General features: G+C 39.2%; 1 protein-coding gene across 5 annotated transcripts in view; it reads left to right on the top strand.

Moving 5' to 3' along the window:
* The window catches only part of mpp2b (membrane palmitoylated protein 2b), a 58066-nt gene that overhangs the window by 44972 nt on the left and 197 nt on the right, over positions 1-12897 (top strand). For 3 of the 5 annotated variants that reach the window (XM_042507697.1, XM_042507693.1, XM_042507698.1), the window contains 7 exons: positions 2540-2671; positions 4228-4330; positions 5371-5439; positions 5521-5682; positions 6974-7176; positions 8265-8393; positions 9802-10026. In XM_042507697.1, coding sequence (XP_042363631.1) covers positions 2540-2671; positions 4228-4330; positions 5371-5439; positions 5521-5682; positions 6974-7176; positions 8265-8393; positions 9802-9978 — 975 coding nt within the window. In that variant the 3' untranslated portion in view covers positions 9979-10026. The remainder of the gene's footprint in view (positions 1-2539; positions 2672-4227; positions 4331-5370; positions 5440-5520; positions 5683-6973; positions 7177-8264; positions 8394-9801; positions 10027-12897) is intronic. The other 2 variants (XM_042507695.1, XM_042507694.1) reach the window with 2 other exon arrangements.

The raw sequence follows: 12897 nt of genomic DNA on the forward strand, positions 1-12897 counted from the left end.
TAGACACACTGAAAATGCGACCCAGTTTATAGTGAGGGGAAATATAAGGGTTATGTTTGATGGGAGCATGGAGCACGCCGGAGGATGCAGTACGTACAGCTCGAGATGTGTTAGGCACAAGGTTCTGTGACTGATTGGTCTCAGCAGTAGAGAAGAGGAACACTAGAGCTTCAAGAATCGGTGCCAAATTAATTCCTTACACCAGACCAAAATATACTAGAACATAATCTACGAGAAAATGATGTAGAGGGTGTTATGTGCTGGGATTATTAACACAGACATACACATGTATTCGAAGCTTATTATTGCTGCTGGGCGACAATTAACATACAGTGTACATTTGCTTATCTACGAAAAAAAAAATGCAACTTGACAGAGAATCTCAACTTTATCTAGTTATTTTCAAAAGGGAGACTTTTTACACATAGTTTCATTACAAAAATGGTTTCAGGTCTTGATTATGGTGAAAAACATTTGTTCAACCAAAACTAACCCTTTTTTCATTGCTGAAAATAATTTAAAAAAAAGCAAACTGTAATATTATGATACCATGAGAACAAGATATTTTCTGAAAAGGTGATCGCACTGTGAAAATCTCATACTGTTGCAACCCCAGTTACAACACAAATACGTAACAAATAGTTGTTTGCTGTTATGTTAATGTTCTGAATATTGTATAGAGCACCTTTACGTACAGCCCATAGACTGTATAAAAACAACATGACACCTCCCCAAAAGTGAAGCCAAAAACTCTTGATTACCATCCCCTCAAAGACTGTTTGAGTCATTTTTGGTAGTTGTTATCATGCTGATTCATGTTAAAGTGTTTGTATTTATGAAGCAATTTGAAACTATTAAAAGAGGTCATGATGCCATGATTGACAACTGGGATTTACTCGTTATTGAGTGGGGAGTGTCTGTGGACAAGACCTCAATACCACATTTCCAACCCTGATCATTACTGTGCAGAGTCTGGCTCAATATACAGAAACTGGATTTGGAATTGGCAATAGGGCTGTCAAAAGATTTTTTGTTTTTTTTAAATCACAATTAATCGCTTTATTTCAATAGTTAATAGTAATTAATCTTTTTTTTAATTGCATGTTTCCATTATTTTGCATTTCAAAACAGTTTTGAAGTCTATATTAACAAGGTAAAGCAATTCTTACATTTATCAAGCGCTGTAGTTAACCTCTTTGATTTAGTTTCAACCAAAGGTCTGTGGTAATTCAAACACTGTTGAATAAGGCTTTGTCATCCTTGGCAATGTAGTTTCCCGCTGACATCAGTCTAATGTGCTGCACCTGTGTGCTCAGCTTGTAGGTGGAAGCAACGAACTTTAATCTCATTGTGATTAACACGTTCACGCTGACAGCCCTAATTGGTAGGTTAACAAATGACAGCAGCTATACAGAAGCTGTAAAAAAAACAAAAACAAATCACAGTTTCAGCTGTTTTTTTCCCCCATTGTTCTGGTGAGACCTGTGGAGGACAGCCACCTATCTACCAAAAATGCTCTAATATTGCTTTCATATTAGAAAACTTAACACCCTCCCATTTCTCAGGAATATTCACTGAAAAGAGTGTGTTCTGAGTCATGGCTCTTTTAAACATTTCAAAAGGAACGGACTTTTCTTTAAGAAGATTTTTCTACATTATGTCTTCTTAAGACCTTCGCTTTGCAATACCAAAGCATTCAAGTGTTTAGTTCTCCTTTTTTCATGCCGTCAGCTCCAGATATCAAAGTGCCCACTTGAACACTTAATAGCGGCTGTCAGTCAGAGATATTAAAGAATGATTTGGCTCTGCTCAAACAGTAAAGTGCTACGTAGGTGGATGTTGTACTGTGTGAGGAGTTGCGATGATTAGAGTTGTTCGCAAAAGTTCTCTTTGAATGTAATCCAGCTGTCTGAGTTTCGCGCCTTGAGCTTTGCCATCGCATGGTGACTAAACTCAACTGACAGCTCCCTTTGGCCTGTCGAGACTGTGAGTGTGTGTGTGTCTGTCTATAGTGTCCTTGCAGGGAAATGAGACACACACACACACACACACACACACACACACACACACACACAGTACAGTAAGGGCTGGCAGCCTTTTTTATGTTCATGCATCAGTTCAATACGAGAAAAGGCGTCAAGTACAAGGGGGGATGGGATGGTTGCCATGGCTACAGATTTTGGCTCTCTCTCCTTTTATTTCTCGATGTCTCTCTCCCTGTCTGTCTGTCTCTCAGACTCCTTGTCCTGTCAGTGGGGGTTGGGATACAGGGTTTGGTTTATGAGCTGAATCCTGAAGCCTTGAGACGTCGGGAAAGTGAGCTGAGAGATGGAGTAGGCTTTAAGTGCGCAAGGCTGTTTCATAGTGACAGGCACTTAACCAATCCATCCACCACAGATCATGTACTGTTCATACACCACACCAGAGCCAGCCTGTTTATCCAGAGAAATGTGTATCATTTTCAGTCTGTCTGTTTTGACATCCGTTACAGCAATTTTACCGACACCTTCATCTCTTCTCAATGTCTTTATCCATTTAGGCCTTTGTAAAGTGTCACTTTGACTACGACCCATCCCATGATAACCTGATTCCCTGTAAGGAAGCAGGGCTTAGCTTCAACAGCGGAGACATTCTGCAGATTTTCAACCAGGAGGACCTCAATTGGTGGCAGGTCAGTATGGTTCCAAGGTATTCAACTTTTTTTGCATTAGTTGCTTGAACCTAAGACCAGGGTTAGACTGGTGTAAAAATTCTTAAACCGGTTTTCCTTAAGGCCCAAAAGCAGACAAGACCACTGTACTAAATTTGTACACTTGTCGCACTTAACTCAGCGGCCACTCCCGAGTGGAACAAAAGTACACAATGTCCAGCAGCAAACGAGCGTCCCACTATGGCTGCATTGGATGATCTCCGTCAGCATTAAATCTGTTAATTATAGACCCTGTTTTGTGATGTAAACTAACCAGATACCTATTAGCTGTGCGCTTGAGATCAAATTGTAGATCTAACCACCTAAAAAATGCTGAGTGGCATACTGCTATCTTCATATGTTTGTACTTTTTAAATAGAAAACACAGGTTTTCTTTTGAGATATTTAGTGGAAATTGCATGAAATATAGCTAACAGTAACTAGGAGGTTGTCATGGGAGATTGTCATTTAGCCTACCAGAAACCTTCAGAGCAGTATCTTGCCAAAACATAACAAACAAAACATGTTATACAAATGCCCTATGATTTACTTATAAACACAATGTAGGTTGCAAATGAAAAACATAAACAGACTATTGCATTTTGTTCTACAAATACAAAATGTACCTATTAAACAAATACAGAGTTCTCATAAAGCCATGGATATAAAAACAACTCATAGCAATCGGTTGAGAAACAAAAACCTTATTGTGCTTTTTATTAAGAAAAACAGCAGCAGTTAAATTGACTCATAGCGCCACCTGCTGTTGTGGAGGTAGAATTATGTGGCATATTTATGAAAAAATCCCAGCATTATTCACAGCAGAAAAATACAGTCAGAAGTCACGTGATATTTTTTTGTACCTTGAAGTCATGTTGTGTTTGTTCCTAAAGCATGATGTAGTCGAAATATGTTGTATGTTACTTTGATGGGTACGTTTTGTATTTGCGAAACAAATTGAATTAGTTGGTTAATGATGCTTTTTATTCACTACTTTTTGTTTGTCGGTAAATTATAAGTCATTTGTAAATCCTGCTTTGCATGTTTTGGCAGAATATTGGCTCAATAGACGCCTCTTTTTTTTTTGGCATCAAATCCAAAATGTTGCCATATAGGTGCAGTTTATTTGAAATTAACTCAGCTATGTCTCATCTTGTTACCCAAAAAACAGATGCACCTATTAGTAAACAAACACAACGTGACACTTTCCCTCATCCACCTACTTCAGAAATTTGATCTACTTAATGTTGGTGGTGCTCGCCTTTGCAGTAAATTACATATTGGCCTGTCAGACACTAGTAGCTCTGTTAGTCTGTTTTTAAATAAACATAATATTATGTTAATCATGTTGTCAAGGTTGCATTTAGCGCCATGATGTCGTCTGCACAGGTTACTGATGCATAAATTCAAACCGGATTAAACGCCGGACCAGACTGGCAAAACAAGAAATTGACCCATTTCTAGCTCAGACCGGAGAGTTTATTCACTAGCTTGTTAGCTTGTTCCCTCATCACATCTTTTTTGTGTTTACCTCACAGGCCTGTCACATAGAAGGAGGCAGCGCAGGTCTAATTCCAAGCCAGCTGCTTGAAGAGAAGAGGAAAGCGTTTGTGAAGAGAGATCTGGAGCTCGCTACCACAGGTACACCTCTCAGCAGCACGCAGCAGAGCAGAGAAGCACTTCTCATTATGCAGATTCGACACAGACTCCTCGCTGCACAAACACACCGACAACAAAGACAACATCTGTTCCCCCTCCGTATCATACAAGCATTTCATCTGGCGCTGGCCGCTCATCCTCCCCTCACCTCTCCAGAATGTTGTGCCGTCGGTGAGCGCTGGAGAACTGGTAATGAGCATCAGCGGGGCTCAGGTAGCCTGATCCAATCTGCTTGTTATTAAGCCACATGGTCTGACATTCACAAGCAGCCCTCCCCGAGAAGGAGAACTGATTGAGGAATGGCGATAAGACCGCTGTAAATACAAACCTGATCAATAATCATCTCTTTTCGTATGAGATACGGGGTGAAAAGAGGCTCTGCTCCTTCAGATTTATCTGCTCTGTGCAACAAAACCAGGTGGTGAGTCACAGCCAGCAGCGTGCCCTTCACTTGTAGAGGAAAGAAAGATGACAGCCCAACTGTACTGCCCTTGGAGCCTGGAAAGGACACATCTGTCTGCTAGCAGGCTTTCCACACATTATACCAACTGAGAGCATGATCTGAATAAAAAAGTCATGTTTTGGATTTTGATGTCTGAAACGTGTCGATCCAGTTCATACATTTTGAACATACGATCATAAATAAGCAATATAATGTTCACACAGTATTTGATGTCACAGCTTGGTGGTTTGAATTCTGGCATGAAAATGAACAACTGAGCTCATGTTTGCTTCTATTCACCTCTCTGTTCATAAGACATTCTCCCCCATGGGCTCAATAATCTGCCATATTGAACAGTCGGTCACAGGTGTTCCCTGGCAGCAGACTGGTCGCACAGACTGATCAGTGTTGGTGCACAGTGCCACCTAGTGGTGCTGTGACCTATAACCTTCTTTGGATTTATGACCCAGCAGTGCTTTCAAAAACATTTCACCTTCAGGGACTTTCTTGTAGTAGGTAACAGAGGGACGAGGAACAGCGTTGAAGGTTTTAATTCGCTTTGTGTCGCCGTCTGTCTCAGGTCCTCTATGTGCCGGGATGGGTGGTAAGAAAAAGAAAAAGATGATGTACTTGACCACCAAGAATGCAGGTAACTTACCACACAAAGTGAAGCATCAGTTTTTTAAAATTATTACTACGTTCATGTCCTTAATCACTGCTTTCTGACTAGAATTTGATCGCCATGAGTTGCGGATATATGAAGAGGTTGCTAAGGTCCCGCCCTTCAGGAGAAAGACGCTTGTTCTGATTGGTGCACAGGGCGTCGGCCGTCGCAGTCTGAAAAACAAGCTGCTGGTGTCAGATCCCCAGCGGTATGGAACCACCATCCCCTGTGAGTGCAGCCGTGCATCATCACAATGTTTATATATATATATATATATATATATATGTATTTAATCATTACAGTGTTTGTCGTTTTTACTGCATACTGTGTAACTTGTCATGATCAGTGCCAGGCCTAACTGCAGGGATCATGCTTTTAGTCGTGTGTGTGTGTGTGTGTGTGCGTGCGCGTGCGTGCATGCGTGCGTGCGTGCGTGCGTGTACGTGAGTATGTGAGTGTGTCATGAATCCATCCAAAGCTATTTTTACAAACTACTAGACCAATCGGCCTAATATTTTGCATACACATTTATGATTGTATACTCATACGGTGATTGACCATTGTTGAGAAACCTCTTTTATTGAATTTTTTTATTGACTGCTAACTCCTCACTCCTCTTAATCGGCCAGTTGGAGCGGTTTTCCAGAAACTGAATTAAATAAAAAAACAATAAGTCTTACCGTCTGTCGCAGGCCACATTTCTGCCATTGTTGTGGTGCAAAACTGACATCCATTTAAAAGTTTGGTCCATACCTGATATGTTATGATTAACCATATGAGATGGATTATTGCCCGTTATCCTTGTGGCCCTCTTGACTGTAAGGGAGCCGAGAGGGACAATTTCACTGCATGCAGCTGCCCCATGTTCCAGCTGCAACTTGATTGAATAGGGCATCATACCACAGAAGAAGTGTCTTAGAAGCAGAACGTTTTGCACGCCCAATTTTGTTGATTTGATCATTTTCCTCCATATTTGTGCTTCTACCATAAGTATGTAAGCACGGTATGTATCTGTTGTAACTGTGACTTAACTGTTCCTTCTTTTGTCTAATTTAAGTGTTTATTGTTGTCATTTTCAACTTTTTTGTGCAACAGTCTACAAAGTTATTACCTTTCAAAGTCTAATTATGAATGACATGGATCAAAGATTTGTGGCTGATTCTGCAGTTCTGCTTATTAAGAATACATTGATGCCCATAGTTATATCATATCTTCTGAAATGTGCTGCAGTGCATCTGCTGGAATCCCAACAATTGTCCAGAGTGATCATCTGCCAGAGATCTGCTCTCTTCTGAGTACACTTTTTAAGTTTTTTTGTACTGCTTTTCCACTTCATTTCTGTCTTTGTTGTCTTAGTTTTCAGTCTCATGTGCTGAAGCTGATGTTTTTTTCAATATATAGATTTTAAATTGTCATATTTTCTCCTTCTTTTTGTGACTTTATCCTCGTATTTTACCAGTTGGTGTGTATTTGCACTTTGCAATGGATCTTTTTGTTCTGCTTCTTTTTTGTCCTTCAGTCACCTCCAGAAAACCAAAGGTGGATGAGAGGGATGGCCAGATGTATTCCTTCATGACCCGCAGCGAAATGGAGTGTGACATCAAAAACGGTCGTTTCTTAGAACACGGCGAGTATGACGGAAACCTGTATGGCACTAAGATCAACTCTATACATGAGGTGATAGAAACAGGAAAGATCTGCATCCTGGACGTCAACCCACAGGTAGAGGAACCTCCTATTGCCGTCAGTCCCTGCTTCTGCTTTTTCTTCCATCCAACATTCTAGGTTTAAACCCGTATGTAGAAAAACTGGCGTGGTCATTTTCACAGGGGTCATTTGACCTCTCATTTCAAGATATATGAATGAAAATTGGTTCTATGGTTACCAATGAGTCTACTCTTTATAAACATGCCCACTTTATGCCAGTCCCATTTGGTTTAGTGCCAAAGTCATGCTTTTTTTTGCATGTAGTACAAATAAAGGGGTCCCTAAACAGTATTGGCATTGCATTAATTTGGTGTGACTTGAAGATTTTTGTGGATTCAGTGAGCCCAGTTTGAATCATATATGATGATGTTGGCCCCCGTAGAAGCTTTTTTATTGTTGTTAGAACTTTTTTTTTAAATGATCACTGTTTAAAATGACCTGTTGTGACCTTTAAGACAGTCAGAGCCTCATGCAACTTAACAATTACAAATAAGAAACTACAGGCATTCAGTGGATATTATATGGCTTTCAAAAGTTTGTTCTCGAGGAGAATTTCTGCAACAACTTATGGGACATAATTGAGCATTGATATGGCCATCATATACTCCCATCATGATCTTCCAACCCCTAAATGCTCTAAACTTTTAAGGTTGAACAGCGCTGTAATGTTTATTACATATTTATGACAAGAACAACTTGACACACAGTACTGACTGCATCTCAAATTATTTGTCAGGTTCCCAGCTTTAGATGATATTTACCACTTGTATATGGTATATACTGTTGACCTGCTATCTCCCTCTAAAAATCCCATTTACCCCCTAAAAAAAGACAAACACTGTTCTCTGGCAGGTCTCAGAGGGCTAAGAACATCATAAATATTTATCAAAAAGGCTGTTTTAATGATCAGCATTATACGCTGTTAACACTCAGCTAATCTTATTTACACGCATTAGCTTGATAAATTTGTTAGATGAAGATGCTGCATTTTAATCACATTCTCAGCTGTATAATTTCCTGTGAGTTTCAGCTATTCCCATCGCTTGCTGTGCAGTGATGCAGTGACTGTTAAATGTCTCACATCCATTTGTTTTTCTCTGAAGGCTCTTAAAGTCCTGCGGACGTCAGAGTTCCTGCCCTATGTTGTGTTCATCGAAGCCCCGGATTTTGAGGTTCTCAAAGCTATGAATAGGTCAGCAATTGAGTCAGGAGTGGTCACAAAACAGTTAACGGTGAGTGTGTGTTTACTTAAAGGCCCTGGATAACCCAATCTTCCGATCATCTTTTACTTAAAGGGTCCTTTGTTAACACACAGTTTGGAACAGGTGTGGTTGTTTCACATTAGAGATTCTTTACTGTTTGGTTTGTGCTGTTCATGCTGGTTTGATGTGGCTTTGTTGGAAAGGCAATGTTATGTACTTTGATACACCAATCCGGATTTTGCAACATTTGAATCGTAAGGCGATTATAATTGGTGGGTTCTATACTTGCCAGAGGTCTTTTGCTTAAATGTGATCAAAGCTGAGTGTTAAGTTCTTAGTGAATTATATCTGAGGATGCCTTTGCAAAACTTTTAACATCGATTGTTAGTTATTTAGTCACAAATATTTGCAGTTTTTTCTCTGATTGCAAAGGCATGACCCATGACTATTGGCTGATTTTATGAAACTCTACACACGGACTTAAAAATTTTACACCAAACCAGCAGAACATTATACAGCTCTTGCAAAAGCACACTTAAAAAAAAAGCATTTTTGCTTCAAAACAGTACATACAAACCAACATAGTCCACACAAACCATCAGTAAACAAGCACACAAAGCAGCAACTGTTTCTGTATGCAGGGTTTAGCATTTTGCTATAAAGTTGTCCTAAATATAATAAGCACACAAACAAAGAGGTATCATGTGTAAAGTATAGATGTGTATTCTGGATGACTGCCAAAGTAGAAAAGGGGAAAATTTTCTATCACTCTTCAAACAGCCAAAGTGTGGCGGAAGGAGGCAAAAAATATTTTTGTGAGAAAACAATTAATCTAAATGTTGGTCTGGCAGTTAGACGTGGTCCACTTCACATGCCATATTGTCCTTAGGGAGCATGTGTCCATGTGGGAAGACAATTTGCAAAATAGTGTAACAATGTAGAGACCAATGTTTATAGTTTTGCCTAAAGTGTGTTATTGACAAACTGAGTGCAAAGAAGTGAACATGCATTCAGTTTGTGTTCATGGTCTCAGAGATGGTGCTTCAGGAATTGCTGTTACACTTTAAGCATTCAGAAAAAAAGCTGTAATTTTATAGAGAAATACCTCCGAATTAAAAGTTTAAGGGGCTTTAAAAGTCAGTTTTCCTTTAGAATTAAACATTACATGCTGTACTCTGGAATCATTAGACTGAAAAGCATCACATGAAAGCTTCATTATGTTAGTAATTGCAATACGTAATGTGTTTGATTTACTCGGCATAGCAAACAAGCAAATAGCATTTTTATAATCTAAATTATGTAAACTAATTTGATTTCAGTTCTGCACCAATTTCACTGTTTACTCTGTTCCTCCATCCAAGTAATTGCTTGCTCATTGTATTTATTGTCATCTTATCGTTTCTCTGTCCCGCGCTTCTCCCTGAGATGCTCCCTACAGGACTCTGAATTAAAGAGGACGGTGGACGAGAGCGAGCGCATTAAGCGAGCCTATGGACATTACTTTGACCTCTGCATCATAAACGACGGCCTGGAGGCGGCGTTCCGAAGTCTACGGTTGGCACTGGAGAAACTGTCAATGGAGCAGCAGTGGGTTCCCGTCAGCTGGGTCTTCTGAGAATCACCGAGAGCTCAGCAGCAAGGTGCCAGGGGCCACAGGTCGGAGGTCAGAGGACGGATTGGCAGCTCCAGAGGGGCTGTCTCCGTGCAGTCACTGGTGGTGGGGGTGTGTGGTGGAGGGCCGAGCGTCATGATTCAGTGCAAATGACCAGCCTCATGTAGAGCGTTTTTGTACAAACTTAGTGTTCCTCCGTTGAGTCAAGCTGTACTTTATTCGTCAGAACTGGAATCATTTTATTGATATTCGTTGAGAAGGATTTAGAGTTGACTATGAGGTTTAGTGCAATAGTGTGAGTGAGTGTGTGTATGCCATCATAAATGTGGAAATAGATTTAGAGTTCAGAGTGTGTTTTGCAGATAGCAGTGCTCTATTGAAGGTTTTTCGTTGAAGGATATTTAACTTTTTAGCCTTTCCTACTTTATGTAGTGTAATGTTTACATTGGATTGGTAGGACAGATTGGTGAAGGAAAGATACCAAATGTCATATTTGTGATAAAAAAAAAAGATATATATATATATTTTACCATTTGATCATACAGTATGATTGTATGTGTTCAGAAATGTGCTTTATATCGTGCGTCTCCACTCATTTGAAAAACGAACAGCAATAGATAATTTCAAACAAAAACATAAATACGTGCAATACACACAAATCAACACACGGAGATTACAAATATACATTTTGTGTTAAACTTGCAGTTTCAATTTGTTTTGTTTCCTTTTTAATGTTGATTATGTACATTTGTTGTCCTATGCTGGCAAAGCGTCTGGTTTGCTTGACAGAAAGAGGACCAGCGAATGGATCATAGTATCCAACCACTGCCTGCTTGATTCTGTTGGATTTGTATTTGTAGCACTGAGAAGAACAAAAAACTGAAGAAAAAAGTAGCCTACAGTATGCACTGATTGTATAATGAAGGCAAACATATTTAACATTACAGATCGGACAATTAATGAAGGTTGCCATGGTTTTTGTTTTTGTTACTTTTAATGTACAGAGCAGTAAAATATTTATCAGTGGCTTCAAATTCATACTTACTTTTGCCTTAACATGGTTCAAAAGCCAAGGAAACACTATCACTGTACATGTTCATTCTTAGAAAGTAGAGAAAAATAATACTGGCAACTCATTTCATATTTATTTTATTTTCCCTCAAACTTGTAAGTACTGTATTGTAATAAAGAGTATATAGTATAACATAGAGATACACTTGGTGCTTTGATGATTCTGCTGGTGTTTAGATGCAGCCGGACAACTACACTGTAGTTTTGATGTTCATATAAAAATGTATTAAAATTGCGAATGTCGAGAACATTGCTTCACCGTCTGCAGTTAATACTAATGCAAATTAATTTTAAGTCAACAGAAAATAAATGACAATCTTTTTCAAAATACACAGGAACAAAAGAAGGTGCATCAGCATTTCTTGGCAGTTAAAATGTAGTTTAGCTGGTGGATGCTGCGTGTAGCCTCTGTGGCTGTGGGTGGTTACGGGTGCTGGTTGAGGATGGCGAAGTTGGTACTGTGGGTGTCATCCAGTGATGACGTCCCAGAGGCAGTGTTAGAGGATACATCTCATAGGCAGGTGCCAGGCCACCCGGCCAAACGCTTGTCAGCTTGGGGTCAAACTGCGTGAAAGTGAAGTAAAATTGTACTTTGGGAATACAGTCCATTTTAAAATTGCTACAATCTTTTATACGTGCTTTTTCAAATCATGCAGAAAGTACATAGAAGCCTGAAGCTCTACATTACTGACCTTAGAAACAAAACTATTATTTAGTGTTAAAGGGAATGTTTATTTTGGGAAACATACTCAGTGACTGTCAGTCCCATCACCAGGATGAATGTTTGCATTGTACATAACAATTGTACAAACCACAGATATGTTAAATTTGTATGGAGCAGATTTGTAAAACTTTGTTTTTTTTACATTTTCAATTTTATGCCATGACATTGCTGTGGTTAATATGTTGTTAGTTAGTTAGTGGAAATATGCCGACTTCTGATTAAAAGTACCCAATATTGTAACCACAAACACACCTGAAAATGTCCTTACGTCCTATTACAAATACTGTTTTCTCACCACAAACACAGCTGAAAATGATCCAGGTTTTTTTTTTTTTTTTTTTTTTTTTTTTACTGTTTTGATGCTATGAACACAGCTGAAAATGTCCCGGCAGCTCATTTAAAAATCCTGGTTTTGTCATTGCAAACAAGGCTGGAAACGTCCCAGTATCTTGTTAAAAAATGCCCAGTTTTGTCCTAACATGGTGGGAAATGTCCCGGGATCTCGATGAAAAAAAATCTGGTTCGCTGCCACAAGCATGACTGGAAATATTTTGGTCTCTTGTTTAAAAGATCTTTTTGTCAGCGAAACATGGCTGGAAATATCGCCAGTCTCAAACAGTGGTCTGCTGTTATCCTTTCCTCCTGACATAGCTCATATACATGTAATCTGAGCTACTTCACTCCAGAAATGTTGATTTGATTTGTATGAAATATACAAATGTAACATATAGAAATTTTTGCAGAACCGTACAATGTCAACATTTTACTCTGGTGATTGGGACGAAATTGATGCGTGTTTTTTGCTCATGTCTGAAATTATGCATATTTCCCAAAATGTCCGACTATCCCTTTAAGAAGAGTTGATCTCACAGACAGTGTAATTGGAATTAAAAATATTGATTTAATAATTCTCATCCACCTTAAGTGATTTATGATTCTCAGTTTCAAAACACCACTGATGATTTTAGTGAAATGTTCTCTATATGCTAGCAATACTGAAAAATATCACACAATTAGTTTAAATCTGTGTGTAAATCAGATTTCAGTGATGCAATGACATTGGCGACTGTAGTGAGGGCTACCGTACCAGTGAGTATGGCGGTGGGTGGTCCGCTGTGCTGTACTGA

Source organism: Plectropomus leopardus, chromosome 19 (genome assembly GCF_008729295.1).
Source record: "Plectropomus leopardus isolate mb chromosome 19, YSFRI_Pleo_2.0, whole genome shotgun sequence".
Classification (NCBI taxonomy): Eukaryota; Metazoa; Chordata; class Actinopteri; order Perciformes; family Serranidae; genus Plectropomus; species Plectropomus leopardus.